Below are 22579 nucleotides of genomic sequence, written 5' to 3'. Positions count from 1 at the left end.
ATAAGACTGGAACGATAACTCAACAATAAAGACTAGTCATTGGATGAAGCCGATTTGAATACAATTTGCTGATTAAGGTGGGAGCCGCGCGAGCAAATCAAGCCTTCAAAAGAACTGGGGAGAGTGAGAATTCCGTAAAAATCGTATTTTTTGGAAAATAATTGCCAGAAAAGTGCAATTTTTATTTGACCACTTCAACTTTAAACAACAAATTTACCCTTTTTTGATAGACCTACAGTAGGAGGCAAAAGTTTGAGTCCAGTGACTGTATTTCTTTGTTTCAGCAGCATATATTAATATTCTACAGAAAACCTTACCGATAAGTGAACTAGAAAAAAGTAAACAAGTAAACAGAAAAATACATGCTGTACAACAACTATGAGATGTTATGATATTCATTTTTACGTATTTTAATGTGCAAACATGCATTTACATGTCATTGCTTAGTTCCCTCTTTTTTGCTCTTGAAATGACCTTTATTCTTGCTCGCATAGATTCCATAGGTTTTTTAATGTCACACGTTCAATACCTTGCCAGCATTCGTTGACCACTTGCCTCAAGTCAGCCTGGCTGGCGGGTCTGTGCCTCGCCCTCTTCCGGTTAAAACGGTTCTACAAGTGCTCCATAGGTTTTAGATCTGGAATATGAGGTGGAAAGCCATGACAACGAGATCACCAGAATGAGTTTGCTTCTAAACGATTTCTGGCACATAGAAGATGTGCATGTGCTTAGGGTGATTATCATGTAGTTAGACGTGCGATCATCTTTGTACCAGATGAAATTCCATGTCCTTGAAGAATGATTACTTTTCTTAATTAGGATCCTATTATATCTTTCAATATTGCCAAACCGAGCATGACCAAAGCAGCTAAAAGTTTGCTTGAGTAGGATTTAGTTTCTTCGAACCTCTCCAAGGTTAGTTGCATACCACCTTTTTAAATTCTCACTTCTTCTGCGATCTTACGAGGAAAGAATCCTTCAATACTTAATGGAACTATTTGTCCTTGTGCACCATCACTTTGCCCTTTTTCCTACCCATCTTGGGCAGTGTAAAGGAATGAGAACTTTATTTTGTTATAATTTAGATCATTAGGACCAAAACAGTGTGCAATTAATATAGTTTACAGTACTGAAACACTAGCACGCATGTCTTAACTCCAATACGCTGCCAGGATTTAATACTGGAATTCTACAACGACTGGACTCAAACTTTTGCCTCCTACTGTAAGTAATCCGCATCATCTTACTGTAAAAACCGGCGAGGTACCAGCTTTGTACTTGAAATATTTAAAGAATTTGAACGGGCCGAAAAAAAACTTCGCCTTCAACTCGCAAAAAAAATACGTTTGCACCTTTTCACGTTCATAAAACTTGTTTTTTAGTAAAATCTAAGTGTCAATGCTTGTTTTAAGCTTTTATTCATGATCAGATGAGATGGATTTGTGTATAAAAACCGGCGTTGTTTTGGTGGTGTAATTTCAACTCTTGGCCTTCATGGCGGCCATCAGTGCTGGCTTCAAAGATGGCGGCCAAGTTATCGTTCCAGTCTTTTTAGAGTTCACTGGCGAGAGGTGTTACACATTTGCTGAATTTGCAACCTCGTACCATAGGCAGCCCAATGGCGACTCGCGTGTTCAGGCAATGTAGGCATTATCATATGGGCATTATATAGTATATATATATCCTAAGGTAGGCAACTTCAATCCCAATATTCACATAGACACATGCAAACAATCCGAAAATACTTCAATTAATCCCTAAAACTAAACTAAAATAACAGCAGAAATGAAATCTACGATAATTTTACCACATACTGGCTATATCGTAATATTGAAAACAAGTTATGGAAGCAAGAAAAATGCGGAAAGCTTTTGATATTTTACTCATTTTTTGAATGGGCCGATGCTGGACCCGCGCTGTTGACTTTTGAGAACGTTGAAAATGACGAGTTTGTAATCTGATTGGCTGTCACAACAGCGAGAACAAAAAGCAGCCAATCAGATTACAAACTCGTCATTTTCAACGTTCTCAAAAGTCAACAGCGCGGGTCCAGCATCGGCCCATTCAAAAAATGAGTAAAATATCAAAAGCTTTCCGCATTTTTCTTGCTTCCATAACTTGTTTTCAATATTACGATATAGCCAGTATGTGGTAAAATTATCGTAGATTTCATTTCTGCTGTTATTTTAGTTTAGTTTTAGGGATTAATTGAAGTATTTTCGGATTGTTTGCATGTGTCTATGTGAATATTGGGATTGAAGTTGCCTACCTTAGGATATATATATATATATATACTATAATGCCTACATTGCCTGAACACGCGAGTCGCCATTGGGCTGCCTATGCTCGTACCCAGGTTCTTTACTCGTAGGGAGAAAAGACACTGGGTACAAGGTTGCTGATTGCTGAATTAGTCAGGGCCACTGAGTGGTCAGGGCTCTCATTTTTAAGGAAATTGAAGAAAACTATGCTCTTTTAAGGAGACTTTTAAGGAAATAGAAGTTTTAAAGAATTTTTAAGGAAGTTTGAAACCGGGTAATTTTTTTAATTTTTAAATTAAAAACATCCCCAAAACAAAGAATTCTCAAAAATAACGTTACTTATTACAGTGTTTTGTCACACTGTTTTCATTCCTAAAAGATAATTCACTGATCATTTCTAGTTCAATTATATATTTCTACTTTTATTTTACGATTTTCGCCTTTTTTGGAGGACTTACTTCTGTTTCATTGCCTGATTCAGAACCGCCATTTTGCAAATTGCAATGCTAAAAACTATTTTCACGGGATTTTCAGATTTTGAGGAATTTTTTTCTCATTTAAGGAATTTTTACAGCCGAGTCTAAGGAATATTCGGCATGACGTTCTGACTTCTGAGCACTGAGCTATAATATAATTCCTGGAGGACCGGCTCCACTGAGCTATAATATAATTCCTGGAGGACCGGCTCCTAATGTTTTGAAATACAAAAAGTGAAGCAAAAAACATGGCGGATTTTAGCCTTTGCTGACGCCAGATTGACGCCACTGGTTCTTATTTGCAATGGTAGTTACCACTGACCAACCGCGATCCAAAGCATGAAAAAATGCGAGCACCCTCCTGGTTTTCGATAAAAACAGGATTTTGTTTTTACGAAATTTTTTGTTTTTGAACAAAAACATGGATTTTTTTCCTTTTTTGCTGGTTCTTTTCAACTTCTACAAAGAAGCAGCTATTTGCTCTGCTTGTTCCTACCGCAATTTACTCATTAAAGAGGAAATTTTTGGCGATTTGCACTCAGGTAAGAGTTTTAAAAAGGCTTTCGCAATTTTGATGTTTGAACTCTGAACGTCAAGTAAAAAATATAGCTTCGTAGTTCGACGGCTATGAAAGATCTGAAAAAAGAAATGATAAATTTACTAACATTCAATTTGTTTAACTAAACATATTTCTATTATATTTGTTTATCCATTATATTTTACACTGATTTAAATCCATGTAGTTGAGCCAAAACTAAGGTCTAACCAGATCAATCATCAATGTGTCTATAGCCCATCTTTTCATGAAAAATCATACAAGATATATTAGATCAAAGTATATAAAGGATGCAATAGGAACAAAAATATAATCTGAAGGAGCAAGGTCTGAGAATAACTTGCCTAAATTCACTCACACTTCCAACTGAGGCATCATCATGGCCTCAGTGGCTGACACTAAATTATCTGTACTAATTTTGTCAACACTTACAGGGTGTATTATACATACAGTTAATCTCTGACATATCTTTCTTTTTGCAGGGATAACATAGGGTTTGGTAGATCAAGTGGAGGCATGTTATGCAAAATTCTGGAGAATTAAATTGAGACAACCATACTATTATACCCATGAACTACACACATTCTTAAATACAGAAACTGTTTTATTATTTTTACAACTTACAATGTTTTATTAAAAGAAAATAAATATTACAATTGGTAAGCCTTTGTTTATTTCATTTCCAAAGAACCTTTCCAGTCATTGCAGGCTAATCTGACAGAAGCTGGTTAAGCCCCTTTTGCATATAATCAATAATAATTACCATGGCTATCTTGGCCTATAAACATCCCTGGTTCTAATCTTCCTTAATGCAGCCTCTGCATTATCATTTGCAAATATAGAAAAGCATATGACCTGCACAGGGGCCATAATTATTGGTTTTATACCATGGAAAGAGCATAGCCTGTGCAGTCAGACAATTATAGTGTTGACCACTGCATGGTGCTGACTCCTGGAAGCTTTCAATTTAATAGTTCATCCTTATAGGTTTAAGCTAATAAGCTCATCAATATACAATATATGCTGATATAGTTCAGTACAGAAAAACTATTTCTTCTGGCTAATGAAATCCAGCTAAACAAATAGGCAGGCTACCCTTGGTTGAAATTGCACATCTTCATCCTCCCAATGATTCTTAGCCTCTGTTTCTTTGGACTTGAATTTACATTATGTTACCTTTTAGCGTTCTTTGGAAGAAAATGCCTGTAATATATGTATGTAATATGTAAAATAAATTACTTCCAAACTATAGGGTAATCTTTTTAGTAGTTGTTCAAACTTCAAACTATACATTTGACTTCTCGTGCCGCCGTCTTTTGGTCAAATATTAAAATATATAAGCAACGACATCTATCTAAAGACTGTTAACGAAAAAAAATGGTGAAATTTTATCGAAAAAATGAAATTTATGAATATTATATTTACCTGTCAGTCAACTGCATTTTCGTTTCGGCAAATTTCTTGAAGTTTTATTATATATCTGGTATTTGTTTCCTGTTTTTGACAGAAGTAACGTGTACGACTTTCATATCTTCACAAAAACGTCGAACGATATCTGATCAAAAAGTTTTCAGTTCAAAAATATTGACTGACGTTTAAATTTTTTTCGGAAAATATAATAATGAGAACTGAATACTATTTTTAACAAAAACCAGGGGGGAGTGCATTTGTAGCGGGCTCAGAATTGAGCCTTGGTCAGTGGTAACTACCATGGCGAATAGGAACCAGTGGCGTCAATCTGGCGTCAGCAAACGCCGAAATCCGCCATGTTTTTTGCTTCACTTTTTGGTCGCGAGCCGGTCCTCCAGGAATTATATTATAGCTCAGTGACCGGCTCCTAATGTTTTGAAATACAAAAAGTGAAGCAAAAAACATGGCGGATTTTGGCCTTTGCTGACGCCAGATTGACGCCACTGGTTCTTATTTGCAATGGTAGTTACCACTGACCAACCGCGATCCAAAGCATGAAAAAATGCGAGCACCCTCCTGGTTTTCGATAAAAACAGGATTTGGTTTTTACAAAATTTTTTGTTTTTGAACAAAAACATGGATTTTTTTCCTTTTTTGCTGGTTCTTTTCAACTTCAACAAAGAAGCAGCTATTTGCTCTGCTTGTTCCTACCGCAATTTACTCATTAAAGAGGAAATTTTTGGCGATTTGCACTCAGGTAAGAGTTTTAAAAAGGCTTTCGCAATTTTGATGTTTGAACTCTGAACGTCAAGTAAAAAATATAGCTTCGTAGTTCGACGGCTATGAAAGATCTGAAAACAGAAATGATATATTTACTAACATTTAATTTGTTTAACTACAACATATTTCTATTAATATTTGTTTATGCATTATATTTTACACTGATTTAAATCCATGTAGTTGAGCCAAAACTCAGGTCTAACCAGATCAATCATCAATGTGTCTATAGCCCATCTTTTCATGAAAAATCATACAAGATATATTACATCAAAGTATATAAAGGACGCAATAGGAACAAAAATATAATCTGAAGGAGCAAGGTCTCAGAATAACTTGCCAACTGAGGCATCATCATGGGCTCAGTAGCTGACACTAAATTATCTGTACTAATTTTGTGAACACTTACAGGGTGTATTATACATACGATTAATCTCTGACATATCTTTCTTTTTGCAGGGATAACATAGGGTTTGGTAGATCAAGTGGAGGCATGTTATGCAAAATTCTGGAAAATTAAATTGAGACAACCATACTATTATACCCAGGAACTACACACATTCTTAAATACAGAAACTGTTTTATTATTTTCATAAATTACAATGTTTTATTAAAAGAAAATAAATATTACAATTGGTAAGGCTTTGTTTATTTCATTTCCCAACCTTTCCAGTCATTGCAGGCTAATCTGGGAGAAGCTGGTAAGCCCCTTTTGCATATAATCAATAATAATTACCATGGCTATCTTGGCCTATAAACATCCCTGGTTCTAATCTTCCTTAATGCAGCCTCTGCATTATGCCATTATCATTTGCAAATATAGAAAAGCATATGACCTGCACAGGGGCCATAATTATTGGTTTTATACCATGGAAAGAGCATGGCCTGTGCAGTCAGATAATTATAGTGTTGACCACTGCATGGTGCTGACTCCTGGAAGCTTTCAATTTGATAGTTCATCCTTATAGGTTTAAGCTAATAAGCTCATCAATATACATGATATATGCTGATATAGTTCAGTACAGAAAAACTATTTCTTCTGGCTAATGAAATCCAGCTAAACAAATAGGCAGGCTACCCTTGGTTGAAATTGCACATCTTCATCCTCCCAATGATTCTTAGCCAGTTAGCCTCTGTTTTTTTGGACTTGAATTTACATCATGTTACCTTTTAGCGTTCTTTGGAAGAAAATGCCTGAAATATGTATGTAATATGTAAAATAAATTACTTCCAAAGTATAGGGTAATCTTTTTAGTAGTTGTTCAAACTTCAAACTATACATTTGACTTCTCGTGCCGCCGTCTTTTGGTCAAATATTAAAATATATAAGCAACGACATCTATCTAAAGACTGTTAACGAAAAAAAATGGTGAAGTTTTATCTAAAAAATGAAATTTATGAATAATATATTTACCTGTCAGTCAACTGCATTTTCGTTTCGGCAAATTTCTTGAAGTTTTATTATTATCTGTTATTTGTTTCCTGTTTTTGACAGAAGTAACGTGTACGACTTTGATATCTTCACAAAAACGTCTAACATATCTGATCAAAAAGTTTTCAGTTCAAAAATATTGACTGACGTTTAAATTTTTTTCGGAAAATATAATAATGAGAACTGAATGCTATTTTTAACAAAAACCAGGGGGGAGTGCATTTGTAGCGGGCTCAGAATTGAGCCTTGGTCAGTGGTAACTACCATGGCGAATAGGAACCAGTGGCGTCAATCTGGCGTCAGCAAACGCCGAAATCCGCCATGTTTTTTGCTTCACTTTTTGGTCGCGAGCCGGTCCTCCAGGATATTATAGCTCAGTGACCGGCTCCTAATGTTTTGAAATACAAAAAGTGAAGCAAAAAACATGGCGGATTTTGGCCTTTGCTGACGCCAGATTGACGCCACTGGTTCTTATTTGCAATGGTAGTTACCACTGACCAACCGCGATCCAAAGCATGAAAAAATGCGAGCACCCTCCTGGTTTTCGATAAAAACAGGATTTGGTTTTTACAAAATTTTTTGTTTTTGAACAAAAACATGGATTTTTTTCCTTTTTTGCTGGTTCTTTTCAACTTCAACAAAGAAGCAGCTATTTGCTCTGCTTGTTCCTACCGCAATTTACTCATTAAAGAGGAAATTTTTGGCGATTTGCACTCAGGTAAGAGTTTTAAAAAGGCTTTCGCAATTTTGATGTTTGAACTCTGAACGTCAAGTAAAAAATATAGCTTCGTAGTTCGACGGCTATGAAAGATCTGAAAACAGAAATGATATATTTACTAACATTTAATTTGTTTAACTACAACATATTTCTATTAATATTTGTTTATGCATTATATTTTACACTGATTTAAATCCATGTAGTTGAGCCAAAACTCAGGTCTAACCAGATCAATCATCAATGTGTCTATAGCCCATCTTTTCATGAAAAATCATACAAGATATATTACATCAAAGTATATAAAGGACGCAATAGGAACAAAAATATAATCTGAAGGAGCAAGGTCTCAGAATAACTTGCCAACTGAGGCATCATCATGGGCTCAGTAGCTGACACTAAATTATCTGTACTAATTTTGTGAACACTTACAGGGTGTATTATACATACGATTAATCTCTGACATATCTTTCTTTTTGCAGGGATAACATAGGGTTTGGTAGATCAAGTGGAGGCATGTTATGCAAAATTCTGGAAAATTAAATTGAGACAACCATACTATTATACCCAGGAACTACACACATTCTTAAATACAGAAACTGTTTTATTATTTTCATAATTACAATGTTTTATTAAAAGAAATAAATTTATTACAATTGGTAAGGCTTTGTTTTATTTCATTTCCCAACCTTTCCAGTCATTGCAGGCTAATCTGGGAGAAGCTGGTAAGCCCTTTGCATATAACAATAATAATTACCATGGCTATCTTGGCCTATAAACATCCCTGGTTCTAATCTTCCTTAATGCAGCCTCTGCATTATGCCATTATCATTTGCAAATATAGAAAAGCATATGACCTGCACAGGGGCCATAAATTGTTTATACCATGGAAAGAGCATGGCCTGTGCAGTCAGATAATTATAGTGTTGACCACTGCATGGTGCTGACTCCTGGAAGCTTTCAATTTGATAGTTCATCCTTATAGGTTTAAGCTAATAAGCTCATCAAATAACATGATATATGCTGATATAGTTCAGTACAGAAAAACTATTTCTTCTGGCTAATGAAATCCAGCTAAACAAATAGGCAGGCTACCCTTGGTTGAAATTGCACATCTTCATCCTCCCAATGATTCTTAGCCAGTTAGCCTCTGTTTTTTTGGACTTGAATTTACATCATGTTACCTTTTAGCGTTCTTTGGAAGAAAATGCCTGAAATATGTATGTAATATGTAAAATAAATTACTTCCAAACTATAGGGTAATCTTTTGTAGTTGTTCAAACTTCAAACTATACATTTGACTTCTCGTGCCGCCGTCTTTTGGTCAAATATTAAAATATATAAGCAACGACATCTATCTAAAGACTGTTAACGAAAAAAAATGGTGAAATTTTATCGAAAAAATGAAATTTATGAATATTATATTTACCTGTCAGTCAACTGCATTTTCGTTTCGGCAAATTTCTTGAAGTTTTATTATATATCTGGTATTTGTTTCCTGTTTTTGACAGAAGTAACGTGTACGACTTTCATATCTTCACAAAAACGTCGAACGATATCTGATCAAAAAGTTTTCAGTTCAAAAATATTGACTGACGTTTAAATTTTTTTCGGAAAATATAATAATGAGAACTGAATACTATTTTTAACAAAAACCAGGGGGGAGTGCATTTGTAGCGGGCTCAGAATTGAGCCTTGGTCAGTGGTAACTACCATGGCGAATAGGAACCAGTGGCGTCAATCTGGCGTCAGCAAACGCCGAAATCCGCCATGTTTTTTGCTTCACTTTTTGGTCGCGGGCCGGTCCTCCAGGAATTATATTATAGCTCAGTGCTTCTGAGAGCCCTGGAATTTATAGTTGCTGGTAACAGCTGGGCATTTTGTTGTCGCTGTCTAAAAATTGCGGGCGCATTTCTTCAAGAGAATTTAATTCTTCGAACGCCAAAAACATGTATTTTGAGGAGCTTTTTCTCCTTTTTTACTGGTTTGTTCATGAAAATAAAAGGGTGTATTCAAAGATTACGTTCCCGTGCTTGCATACAAGGGTATAACGACATTCTCTCGTAAATATTTGCGAAGGATTTTTATTTGCAAATGGGCGACAAGTTGAAGTATTTCACTCATTGTCAAAGTTTCAGGACCTGGTTACAGCAGTATGCAAACAACGAATTAACCCTATTTTACTCTTGACAGAAGCTGACATATTGTTGTTTCCACTGGTGTGTTCATTAATCTATTTGTCCCTTCTCACGCGAAATAATAAGTACCTTAACATGCATTTTTCTATAGAAATAACACCTTTTCCTCTTTCGATTTCGTGAAAACTGACCTTTGCCTTCAGTTATAAAGTATATTTTATGAAAGTTAAATCATGTTTTGTTTTATTGAAACATTAGCCACTCATGGGAAAAATGCTCTAGATGTTGTAATTTCACAAACCACTTATACTCTGAAAATGCCATATTGTAACATACTTACGAACTTCCTTCTGCATGAGTTTGTTATGATGTAAAAATTGCTGCAAAAGTGATTTTAATATGTCCAAGTATTGGTTGTTATGAATTATGAAAAGTCCTGTTGATTTGGTAAGTTTTAAGAATCTAACCGCAAACTTTAATATAGCCATGCTTGCTTTGTGAAATTATGTGATGCTGTGGCACATATATAAAAATATTTTAAAATTTTTACCAGTGCCTCTCTCCGAAACATGACTTAAAACTATCCATATTGTTCAAACTTTATAAAAAAGTTAGTGGGCATGCTGAGAAAAATGCGCACAATACTTATTTTTGTCTGTAAACAAACATATAAATTAGCCTGTGGGATATGTTACTTCCTATTTCTGATCATTTAACTAGAGTATAATAAAATTATTTGAGCAAAAATTTAGTATAACATTGCTTGCATCAAAATACAATAATGGGGAATCTTTAGAACCTTTCATTTTCCTAAGGGAGGTGGAAATATATATGTTTGAGCTCAATTTGGCCTGAGACTGTTGCTATAGCTGTCCATATTTCACTTTTTTTTTATAAAAATTATTAAATAAATGATGTAGAGGAGTCGAGATTGTTTGCATAGCACAGTTGTATATATTTTATAAATTGATTAATATGGAAAGATCAACATCTGATAAAATGAACATAACTATTTTGGTTTCAATACTCTCATGCCATAGTCCCACTGTGAAGATTCTGGTGGCTTTTTTAAGTTAATGTCCAGCTGAAAGCTGACAAATGACTGAAAGGCTTAAGCTTCCTGCAATAAATGCTTCCTTAACTGCTAACTAACCAACGACGACCACATTGTGACTGAAATTCTTAATTTCCACACGAAAGTGACGAACAAAGTTGTGAGTGTGACAAACCAACATATTGTTTGCTAATTTAGATCATTCAGATGCTTTCTCAATGCCATGTTTTGTACCACAAGATACAACAAAACCAGCAGTTACACGTACATGATATTCTTCTTTTCGTAAAGTGCCGAATTCTTTCTTTTACTGCAAAAGATATTCAACTATCTTCACTCCTATCAGCCGCCATTATTTAAATTTAAATATACGAGGTCTTTCCGAAAACTACGAAGGCGTTTCGTGTGCGTGGATGCCAAGTTCGCGCATGCTCCGTACAAAATGCCCAGCTGTTGTTGCTGGTTAGATTATATAAACTGATAAAGTAAAACCGTTCTGAATTCTTTAAAAATATCAATTTGGGAGTCAACTAGAATCTTCTGATTAAAAGAATGACAATGAAGCTCTCCAGGTACAAAAATAATCATTAAAGTTCAAATTTTGATTGTTAGCGGTTGTTTTGTTCTGTTTATAGAATCACTGTTCATTGAATTAAATGAACGACATATTTATATTATAAAAGCCTGTAAAATGCCGTATTAAATAGCATCTTCGGAACAAATATTTTAATTGGTATAGAGTATAGAGTAAATGTGGTAAATTCACATTAAAAATTGTTATAAAGAAGCTTGAATATTTTTTGTTAACGAATTCGTCGAATTGTAGGATAAACTCGATTTGTTTACAACGTATGGGGGAATTTTATAAAAAACAAGACGCCTGTTCTGGCGTTAACTCCGGCGCACGTGCCAGTCTTTAATATAGAGCTTCTGAACATAAACAATACAATTCATATTCGCATTTAGATGCCTTACGAAGCTAAATGTTCGATCGCGAAATTCAGCAGCACATCGTACTTTAAAAAATATAGAAGTTCAATTGTTCGAAAATATAAACAAACCGCATGATACATTCGCTTTGTCTCACATTTAGCCTTTGGAATTTGCGCTTATATATTATATCTTCAATCCTGTGCAAACTACGACGTGTCAACGCGCCCATACACGACCACATCATCTTGTTAAACGGCGAAATAGCAGCGATATTATTAAAATAGGACCAGAATCTACATGTATTAAATATATTCTTACTCCAATTCAATCTAAACTTAATCGAAGAGCATGAAAACAACGGTTTATTTGTTCCTCTTGAAAGAATTGCCGTATCATACGAGCGAAATCGAATCGCGCATCGGAAAATTAGCCAAAGCTGTGCACCACAACTCTTGGGAGATAAGACTGGGACGTAAATAAATACAGTCACATACACACTTTAAGTACTAGAAAGTTTCCCGCCATTTCAGACTTGCGACGACGAAAAATAAAAAAAAAAAAAAACAACAAAACAAAACCAAGGCGAATTTTCAACTCCGTCGCTGACGCCGGAGTAACAAGTTTCGACATGTTACGTATTTTGCGGTGAAAGTTCGACCCATTTCATTCTCGAACTAGTATAAAATGTATTGATGTAAATTTAATATTTCATCAAATTGTCTTCTGGTAAAGGTTTTTAGGCAACTGGTAGTGGTGGGTTAAATTTCATATTATATTACAGCAGCTTCTACGCATCGGTTCTGCTCATACGGGGGACTTCATGATTTAGAAATTTTCGATGTTTTGCATTTCTTTGAACATAAACTGTATCTCTTATCAATAGTTAACTAAAATGGTAATAAATATTCTGATAGGGCAGGATATTTTAAGAGATATAGCGATGCAATATGTAAACACAGCGTTTGTTTATGTTACCGACTGTAATCTACCTTTACAGATGAGACCAGGAACTATAGTCTTCCATAAGTATTGTAAATACATGTATAATTTTTATACAAACAAGAAACAAATTTAATAGAACATTGAATAAGGCCTCCACTAGCAATGTATTTACCTTGTGTTTGTCCTTGTACATTCTACCAGGAGTATAGACTATATGGACTTCATTTTTAAAAAAGAAGGATTCATTGATTTTGTTCATTGCTTTATCTGACCATACCTAAAAATGATTAAAATTGTTTTAGGCCTGGTCCAACAAAGCAGTGGACATTTTTTTAAATTTAGACCTCCCCAAAAAAGTACTGTGCAACTTGGGGGGGGGGGGTGTGCATAAGCCCACTTTTTACCCAAGATAATCTTTTTCAACCATTTCTTATACTTGCGGCAAAGTATGTCAGACACCAGGGCGAAGTGAGACAGACACCATTTAAAACTTTTTTTTAACCATGGTGGATTACCAGTCAACTCAACTCTTAGCTCCCTAGGTTCAATTTCATGGCACTGTTTCACTGCCCATGTAACACATATCTAGCATAAATGAACAAATGCGGATTTACCAAATGCGAAACTATTTCAGCTGTTTGTTGAAAATTACGCTCTCCCCGGTCCCGGATCTTTTTTTCGGTCAGGCAATAAAATTAAGCAACATAAAAAGGAAATCCTTAGTTTGTAGACCTGTATACATGCAGCCTACTCTTATATACGCTGTGTAAGTTTATTCTAAAACTATACTCGCAGAGCTACTTACATGCTATATGAAGAATGGTAGTTATTCAAATCATTTACCTCCATTTTTAGATTGCATAGCTGGGTTAACACAGACATTTTCAAATTTCTCACGAATTGGCTGTACTACCGATGGTATTAAGTTCACTTTTAGTTCCCACGTCGTCCATAATGTCCAAGGACTGCAAAATTGTATTTTTGACCGTTTGTGCTACGAAGATGAGCGATGATCGTCACAAAAATTACCATACTTGCACGTTAAAGAAAATTATACAGATCATAAATGGTTTATTAAATAATAGGCATGGAGGAACGTTGCAAATAAATTATGATGTACCATCCCCACCTAAAGGCCACAAAGAAGGGTCACTTCGAAGGATCGAGCAAAAAATATGTGAATTTACAGGAGTTGCAACCTTCGTGTATGACATTAGGATTGAAAAAAAGAGTGAATTCATGCAGATCATTGTTGCCCCGTCAAGAACTAAATACCTATACACATTGAAATACAATTTATATTTACCTACCGATCAACAAGTCGTCGAAGTATCAGCCAAAGATCTAGTTGAGAATGTCAGCTATATTTTGCGCACAAACAAACCATCTCCAGAAGCCGTTAAACCAGGTTCACATCTCAAAGAATTTACATTAGGCGCGTCGGTAGGTTCGGGTGAATCAAGGGTCGTTCAGTTCAAGTTGCTGTCAACAGACCGAACAAAATCCACAAATCTTGCTCAAAGATTAATTAATAATAAGTTCAAGCAATATGTGTCTGCGTTCGCAAATTATAGAGGTGGCCATGTCTATTTTGGTATAGACGACCAGGGGGTAGTGCAAGGAGAAACGATTACTGAACAAGACCGAATAGAGTTGAAGAAGACCATCAGTAAAGCAATAAAAAATATGATATGGCCTGAAAATAGTTTCAAACAAGGTGAGGAGGAGAAGAGATGGAAGATTGACTTCGAACCAGTGAAACATAAAAACAGCGAGGAATTTGTTGCTTCAACTTTTGTAATCGTCATCTATGTTGCTCATTGCCCTGGTGGTGTGTTCACAAAAAGTCCTGAATCTTATGAAATACGAGGAAATGAAGCAAAAATGATTGATTTTAATACTTGGAAAAGAAATATACTGGGAGGTTTAGAGATAGAGGAGGGTAAGATCTCTACTACAATGTTAAATTTAGTATTTTATAGTAGGTATTTTACTCTGTCGACACAACGTGCACGTCTTGCTTGAATAAGCTGACTGTTATACAAGAATTTATAATTCATCATTAATTTTAATGAATACATAAACGAAACATGGTCAGAAATGATAACCTCCATGAAAAAAAATATATTCTAGATTTTTTTAAGTAGCCAAAAAAGACTCAAACTGAACCGCTGCATGCCGGCTCTTACGAGCCGAAGATTTAAAGTTTTCGATCGTTCCGAATAACGGAATAATTAGGCCCTGTTTACATTATACCGGTTCGCATGATCAGGATTTCCAAATTAGTCATGTCAAAGCGAGCTTTAAGCCTCGTTTTCAAATGTCGTAATTCATCAGCGATGGTCTACGATCTATTGTCGGTGATCAATGAAGTATATAATTTTTTTCGATAGACAAAGCATTCTATGCATCAATAACCACCGAAAATAGTCAGCGCCGATGAATTACGATATATAAAAAAAGGCTTTACCCCAAAAGTATGATAGCATGATTGGTTTAATATATATGATTAGTTAAATGAAAAGGTTCTGGGGACAAGAGATAGTTGTACCCATGCTTGAGACCCTAATCTTTTGTGAACTGAGCCCGCAATTTCTTTATCCAGGTGGGCTGCGCGAGGAATCAGTGAGAGCTAGTGAAGCGTCGTTCGAAGCTAACACGGACAAAATATTGACAAAACATTTAAATGACGACTGCGAGTGGAGAGTCTTGAAGAAAGCTGCCGAAGATGCAGCATCAACCAACGACAGTATCAACGCCAAATTGATCTGCTTGTCGAAGTTGATCAAGTTCTGTTTGAGAAAAGGCTATAATGAAATCGCTGATCAAAAGCTTGAAGAATACACGAAATACAAGCTTGCCTTGCCGGAATCAGAAAACTTAAAGTTTTATCTTATGGAAGACTATCTGAAGTGCTTGAAAGAAAGATCTCGTGGTAACTGTGAGGAAAGCTACAGAATCGCAAAGAAATCGTTGGAGAAATTAGAAAAGATCGAACCTGGTGTTTTCTCAGCAGCATATTTCGTCCTCATAGCGACAGTCTTCAATATTATCGCAATGAAGAAAGAGAATAAAACTAGAAGAGGATTTTTCATAACGAAAGCATACGAATTTTATGATGAAGCTGAAAATCACTTGCAGGACCTGTCGCACGAATTTAAAGCTGTGGAAATGGATCTCAGGCAGAAAATATGCTTAAATAAGGCGATGCTTTTGTCAGGAAGCTCTCTTGACGGCAGTATGGTTTCGGATTATACTGCTTCAGTTATCAACACAGATATGGCAAAACTCTACCTTGAGGAAAGTCAACTTATCGTTACCCGCGAAATGTCTCCGCTTACTAACCTCCGTGTCATTCAGAAACATTTCGCTCATTCAGACCTATTTTTCCGAGTGGGTAAGTTCTACATGGCTGAGAATAATAATGAAATGAAAGTTCAAATGATGATGGGTGCTTTAAAGTCAGCTGAACGAGCAGAACACTCTGCGAAAGAGGCTGGTTTTAGGGAAATGCAACTCTACGCTGAAAATCGCGTTCAGGCGATCATTTCGATACATTTCACCGATTTACATTGACCGATTACATTTCCATGTGATATAATTACTAGTCCAATTTCAAATGCAAAATTCAATTTTAGAAACATATATATATATAGGTTAGGTGCACAAAGGTTAGGTGCTTCGAAGTTACCAAGAAGCCTTTTTAAATGAAAATCACATGCATTTGGGTGATACAAAATAATTAATGATTTTTTACCACAACAATTCGCGATCACATTTCCATGTAATATAATTACTAGTCTTATTTCAAATGCAAAATTCAATTTTAGAAACATAAAGTAAAAATGGAGCAAAATGGAGCAAAATCTACTAGCGGAAATAACGAAGAAATCCTTAAAGCCTTAAGACCTGATGAACACCTTACGGAAACAGATAAAGTAGATATTGCAAACGAGATAAATGATTCTTTTCTTTCCCCAATGGCTGAATTTACTCCTCTCACTCCAGAGAATTACCAAGATCTGTTATTTGGCGCAGCTAATGATTCTACTGTCACAATTGCTGCAGGAGACGTATTTAAAAAACTGTCAACGCTTAATCCAAGGAAAGCCCACGGCCCTGATGGAATACCAACATGGGTGTTAAAAGAGAATGCTGATTTATTGGAACTTCCAGTCAAAGAGATCCTAGATAGTTCTTACCGCGAATGCCGTATTCCACAATCTTGGAAAGAGGCCGACATTATTGCTATCCCTAAAAAGAAACCCATAACTGACATTAATAACAACCTACGTCCAATATCATTAACACCTATTTTATCAAAACTGGCCGAAGAATTCGTGGTTGAACAACACCTAAAACCTGCGGTATTAGCCACAATTGATAAAAGGCATTCGGATCCATCCCGAATTCAAGCACTACGTATGCCCTTATCAGCATGTTGCATTTTTGGAATAAAAACACGGACGGAAATGGCTCTACAATCAGAATTATGCTTTTTGACTTTCGTAAAGCTTTCGACATGATAGATCATCATATCCTCGCACGAAAACTGTTAAAATACAACATCCCAAAACCTATATTGCATTGGATCTTAGACTTCCTCACTGATCGCAGTCAGAGAGTTAAACTTAGCGATGACTGTTTTTCCGAGTGGAAGGCTGTGCCAGCGGGTGTCCCCCAGGGGACAAAATTAGGCCCTTGGCTTTTCTTAATCATGATGGACGACCTTGATGTTGCTGATAACAAAACCTTTGGAAATACGTAGACGATTCAACTATGTCTGAAGTCATAAATAAAGATCAACCTAGTATAATGCAAGCGTATGTCAACGAATTCTCTTCAAAATCCAGAAGTGATGGTATGCAGTTAAAAAGTCCAAATGCAAGGAACTTCGAATAAGTTTCTCAACTGTAAAGAGAGAGTTTGATCCTATTATTATCAACGACAAAAACATCGAAGTAGTCCAGTGTGAAAAACTACTCGGTTTAACCATCTCCGACAACCTCAAATGGAATAAACATATTGAGACTGTATGCAAGAAGATTTCAACTCGTCTATACTTCTTGCGACAATTGAAACGGGCAAAGTTACCATCCAAGGATCTTCTCTTGTTCTATGTTACTTGTATTCGGCCGGTTGCTGAATACGCGTGCGAAGTATTCCACGATTCCCTTACAAAATACCTGTCAGACGATCTCGAAAGATTACAACGCCGAGCTTGCAGAATAATCCTCCCCGAACATTCGTACGAGGATGCACTTAATCAACTAGGTCTCTTGTCACTGTTCGATCGAAGACAAAATTTGACCGATAAACTTTTTCGGCAAATTGTTAATGATCCGCAAGACAAATTACACCATTTATTACCAGCATTAAATTTATCTGAGGCATCTCTGAGAGAAAGAAGAATATTTCAAGTTCCAAACTGTAGAACATTTAGATTTAAAAACGATTTTATCAATTTCAACTCTAGTAAATACGTATAATATATCTGAGACACTAAATAATGTAAATAGATAGTTTTACCAATTGAACCTCCACTTTTATGGATTTTAATAACATAGATCATACTTTTTGTAACACTTAAGGTTTTTCAGCCGGAGCCTATTGCCGAGGCTGCAAGTTTTAAGTCAATAAACCATCTATCTATCTATCTATCTAAATAATTAAAGAGGAGTTATTTAGCTTTCTAGCAATATTTTTTAAGCAATAATGGCAGGAAATAACTATATGAAATAAAAGCGACTTGTTCATTGTAAATACACAGCTAATTTGCCAGTTTTTCAAAATATACAAATTGTATAAAACATGTAAGACTTGGATGGTTATGCAATACATAAGGCTTGTCCAATACATATACAACTTGATACGTAACTTGTCCAAAAATGTAAAACTATCAAATTATATAGAGGAATGCATGGTCCGTATATATCGCTTAAATTTAGTGCAACGGTATAGTCTCCTACAATAAAGGCATATTAAAATTTTATTTCATAGGGGTAATAAGTTAACCATGCATGCACGCACGAAATGACGGAATTGAATTTGTGAAATGTTTACAACACAAGCGACAGTAAGCAGCACAGCGTGACTCTTAAATTTTGGATGTCCCCTCAGAGTAAATTGTAAATGCTAAATGACAAATGCTAAATTACAAATGCTAAATTATTCCCGTCTCCTGCCCATTATCTTCGTTTCAAGTTTACGATACTTCTGGTAAAATCCTCGAATCTCTTCCTTCCTAACATATAAAATATAGCCGATTTGTAATTTGCGGTTAGGAAATAAGGGACTGGGTTCAAAGAGAAAATATTTCGTGCGGGTAACATGACATTACCAAGCGGGAACCCTAGTTGTGTAACAGCAAACATCCGTTGTTTAGTATTTTGACTCTCGAGGACTAGTGGACGTTTACCGATTACTCAGTGGTATCGATACCGATTGTTTCCAGGCTTAAGGTAAGCTTATAATTTTGGAAATACGAAAAACTCGTTTAGATTTAAAATTTTGGCAGGAGATAATAATTTAATGACTAAAGTAATTTTGAGTAGAGACTTTTGGAGATAATTAGTGGTTTTGCACGTTTTGGGCTGTATTGTTTGTCTGTAAGAGTACTTTATTCAACTGATTACTACAAATTCTTAGAACTTAATAGTCTTCCAAAATCGCAGAGAATGGCCGTGGTGTCACAGGCTCAATGATTACACGCCCCATACCTAATTTTCGGCCTTGTCATAGCGAATAGGGGGTGCATCAGGACCGTTGGCAGAATTTTTTAGTCGGGGGGCAGTGATGTTTCTTGGGTCGGAACAGTGACGATAAAATGAACCGTGGATCTTTTTTATAAACATGACATTACAAACAATTTCTAGAAAATTGTAAGTTGAACTGTTTCTAGGAAGTAGCTGTCCCACCGCTGTGTACGGCCTAGGAGTGTGGTGTATCACCCTACAAAATTTTCGGTAAATTGGGAGATTTGTAATTTTGTTGCGAAATTAGACATAAGGTACTTTTAAATGTAATTTAATTAGAGAGATTGATCTGTTCAGACAAAACACTATGTAATCGCTCCAATTATCATATTTAACTGGTACTTAACACCCTACTGGTTGATAAGAAGGTGCTAGTTACTAACTAGCACACTCACTACTGGTAAGTAGAAAGGTACTGGTAGGTAAATCCCAGGCTAAAAATAAAGAACAAACAACAACACGAAAACAGTCGGCAGGGCTGCAAAATGTCCGACAGCGTAAATTTTTCATAAATATTTCTCGCAGGTAGCCTCCGCGGGCATCTCTTATGTATTTATATTAGGCATTTATATTTGGCTTGGGTTAGCTGTGTCGGGGAAGGCGAGGAAAAAAGCGGGAGAGATTTTTAACCCTGGTTAAAAATGCCTAACCCAGGGTTAAATCTTAAATCTCAGTTGATTTGCGTTGCACAAAGGTCGGTTAGCGTTAACCCTTCTAGCTAGTGGGTTAACTTTTTAATCCTGGGTTAACTTCGATTCAAAATGGATGAATAAGGAGCGGAGACACGTAATCACGTATAATTCTTCATGAATTAAACACTTTTGAACTGTTTTACTAACAGTTTCGGACCGCAAAGTTTAAGAGTGGCTTCGTTTTATTTCAGCTGATGTATTGATTTATTTATCTTCGCTTCAATTGCAATACACGATAAATAAATACAACCGTACAATTTGAAACATCGTAATCGAAATATTTGTTTGAGATGCCAAAATTCGATTCTCTTTATTTAGTGGCAGAAAGTGGTAAGGCTACGTTTGTTCCTGAATATAATAATCAAAGAATGCCTGAAATTTTAAGATAGATTGTGTATAATTTGCTTAATTTTATTTCACATCGACATTGTTTATCACAAAAAAGGCCTTTCATTTCGAATCTTTCCAAAATTCCATGCACGGAAATTGCAGTTCAATACAACGTTACTGCCCTCACGGCATATAATTTTTCGACTGACAATATTTGCTCGTCGCCGTCGGGTAAAGTATGAGACTACCTTAAAACCTTTCAAATGTGGCATTTATTGTAGTTGTTTTTCCTGAGCCGGTTGATCCAACGATCTCTAGTTTAACCAGTTGATCTGAGATCATGCGCATAGAATCATTGTCCCTGTTCTGCCAACTATTAGTATATAAAGGGCGATAATTTTAAATTCTAATTTAGAGTTAAGTGAAAAACAAAATGTTTTACATGCCATTGCCAAAGCAAAAATAAGCACACTTATTAACTTTCTTTCCGCTAATAAAATTTAAAATTTGAAACGACTAGTTGCTAGATTTTTATGTTATTCGGGCAATTAATAATAGTGTCCAGCTTATTCCATATGCATTAATATAATAAATCACTAATAATTAACAGCTTGTAAAATAAAATATTGTCATTGGTATCAATTAACCGAAAAAACATACCATTCGCACGAATCCTTTTTTCCAGATTGAGGACATTCTGAACATTTAACACTATATAAATTAAAATTTTTAGATAAGACGCTGTTGATTTACAGTTTCTATGACTCTTTTTGAAGTTAAAGCAATGATGCAAAGCCTTTAATAGTCGGTAATGTCTTTGCAAAACGACATACCAAGCTCATATATACTTGTAGAAATAAAATAAACTCTTACAGCAAATACGGAGTAAACAAAATAGACACCAACCACTTCAAAGATTAGTAGAATTATGAACAATTATATCTATTTACAAAAAAACAAGTTTACAAGTTCAAGAGTGGACTGGATCTGAGAATTGGATCTGAGTAGAAGGAGAGGAACAGAACTGCGCACTATGACAGTATGTTTAGAGAATGTTTATATATACCGAGTTGGAAATAAGAAGGCTTTGTGAATGAGCAGTTTGTCAGGAAAAGGGCATAAAGATCGAATTTTGAAGTCGTCTAGCAAAGCAGTATGACCAGTACTGCTAAGGCGAGAAAGGATACTGACTGGGGCATGATGAACGATCTCCCCATAGGGTTGAAGGGTACCGGTCATGTAATATTGACCAACGTTTTCATATATCAGCGTATAAAAACTACGCTTTTACTTTTTATTATTTATTTTATTTTGCATTTTTACAGTGGATAAATTTTTGAGTAAAACTACTGTTATCAATTTGCGATGACAATATATGGCTGCTTAAACCTAGTGATAACTGAATAACATACAGGTTTAGGAAATTGGTCACCACCGGCATAGTTGGACCCAATAAAATTTTAAAATTCAAAATTCATAAATGCTAAAATAAATATTGTTGGTCAAATTTATTTACATTTGCTGACCAATAACATAGGAAAAAAATTATAATTTCACTAACTTTTTATCATGATGAACTATTGACTATTGAGGGATATTGGATAACACAGGTTACTGCTTTATAACTGGTGAGGACAGAAATACCCATGCAAGTGTTCAGATACTCGTGTGTGTAGGTGACAGACCGTTTGGCCCAAATACCTTTGCTGTTCCGCACCAGAGCCCACAGCTATATAGGCTCGCATAAAGGTTGAACGACAGCTGAAGGGTAAGGAAAATGACTAACTTCGGAAGATATAGTAGTTAAAATACATGCATAAGTGAGCTGATATCACCCTTAGGATTAATATCTAATAATTATATCCTCTAATCGTATCACCTCAGTAATTGCATATCATCCGTCCAGGCGTATCAGTAGAAACCGAAGTATAAACACAAGACGAATTATCTAGACGAACTATAGACGAATTACGCGGATAATTGGTGTTGACGGATGATCCGTCTGTTTGCCCGCATTTATACACAGACGAACTAGAAGACGAACTATCTTTCGCTTGCCCAAGTTCGTCCAGACTGATGATCCGTCTCTAGTATTAATCGGGCCAATT

At 35.6% G+C, this 22579-nt stretch overlaps 1 protein-coding gene across 1 annotated transcript; it reads left to right on the top strand.

The window, feature by feature from the left end:
- The first annotated feature begins 15977 nt into the window (after positions 1 to 15977).
- On the top strand, positions 15978 to 17596 carry LOC114532831. Its single transcript, XM_028554424.1, has 3 exons — positions 15978 to 16091; positions 16525 to 17116; positions 17463 to 17596. Exons 2-3 carry the CDS (start codon positions 16540 to 16542, stop codon positions 17594 to 17596), a joined length of 711 nt encoding a protein of 236 aa, XP_028410225.1. The 5' UTR covers positions 15978 to 16091; positions 16525 to 16539.
- The last annotated feature ends 4983 nt before the right edge of the window (positions 17597 to 22579 follow it).

This window comes from Dendronephthya gigantea, unplaced genomic scaffold (assembly GCF_004324835.1).
Source record: "Dendronephthya gigantea isolate DGI-Jeju-01 unplaced genomic scaffold, DenGig_1.0 000081F, whole genome shotgun sequence".
Taxonomy (NCBI): Eukaryota; Metazoa; Cnidaria; class Anthozoa; order Malacalcyonacea; family Nephtheidae; genus Dendronephthya; species Dendronephthya gigantea.
The sequence above is the reverse complement of the archived record's forward strand: the minus strand, read 5'-3'. Positions and strand labels throughout refer to the sequence as shown.

Bases quoted from the DNA above. Each gene is read 5' to 3' on its own strand.
- LOC114532831 (XM_028554424.1), top strand. From the start codon at position 16,540: ATGGAGCAAAATGGAGCAAAATCTACTAGCGGAAATAACGAAGAAATC. The intron at 17,117-17,462 runs GTATGCCCTTAT...GGAAATACGTAG, and splicing joins ATCCCGAATTCAAGCACTAC to ACGATTCAACTATGTCTGAA.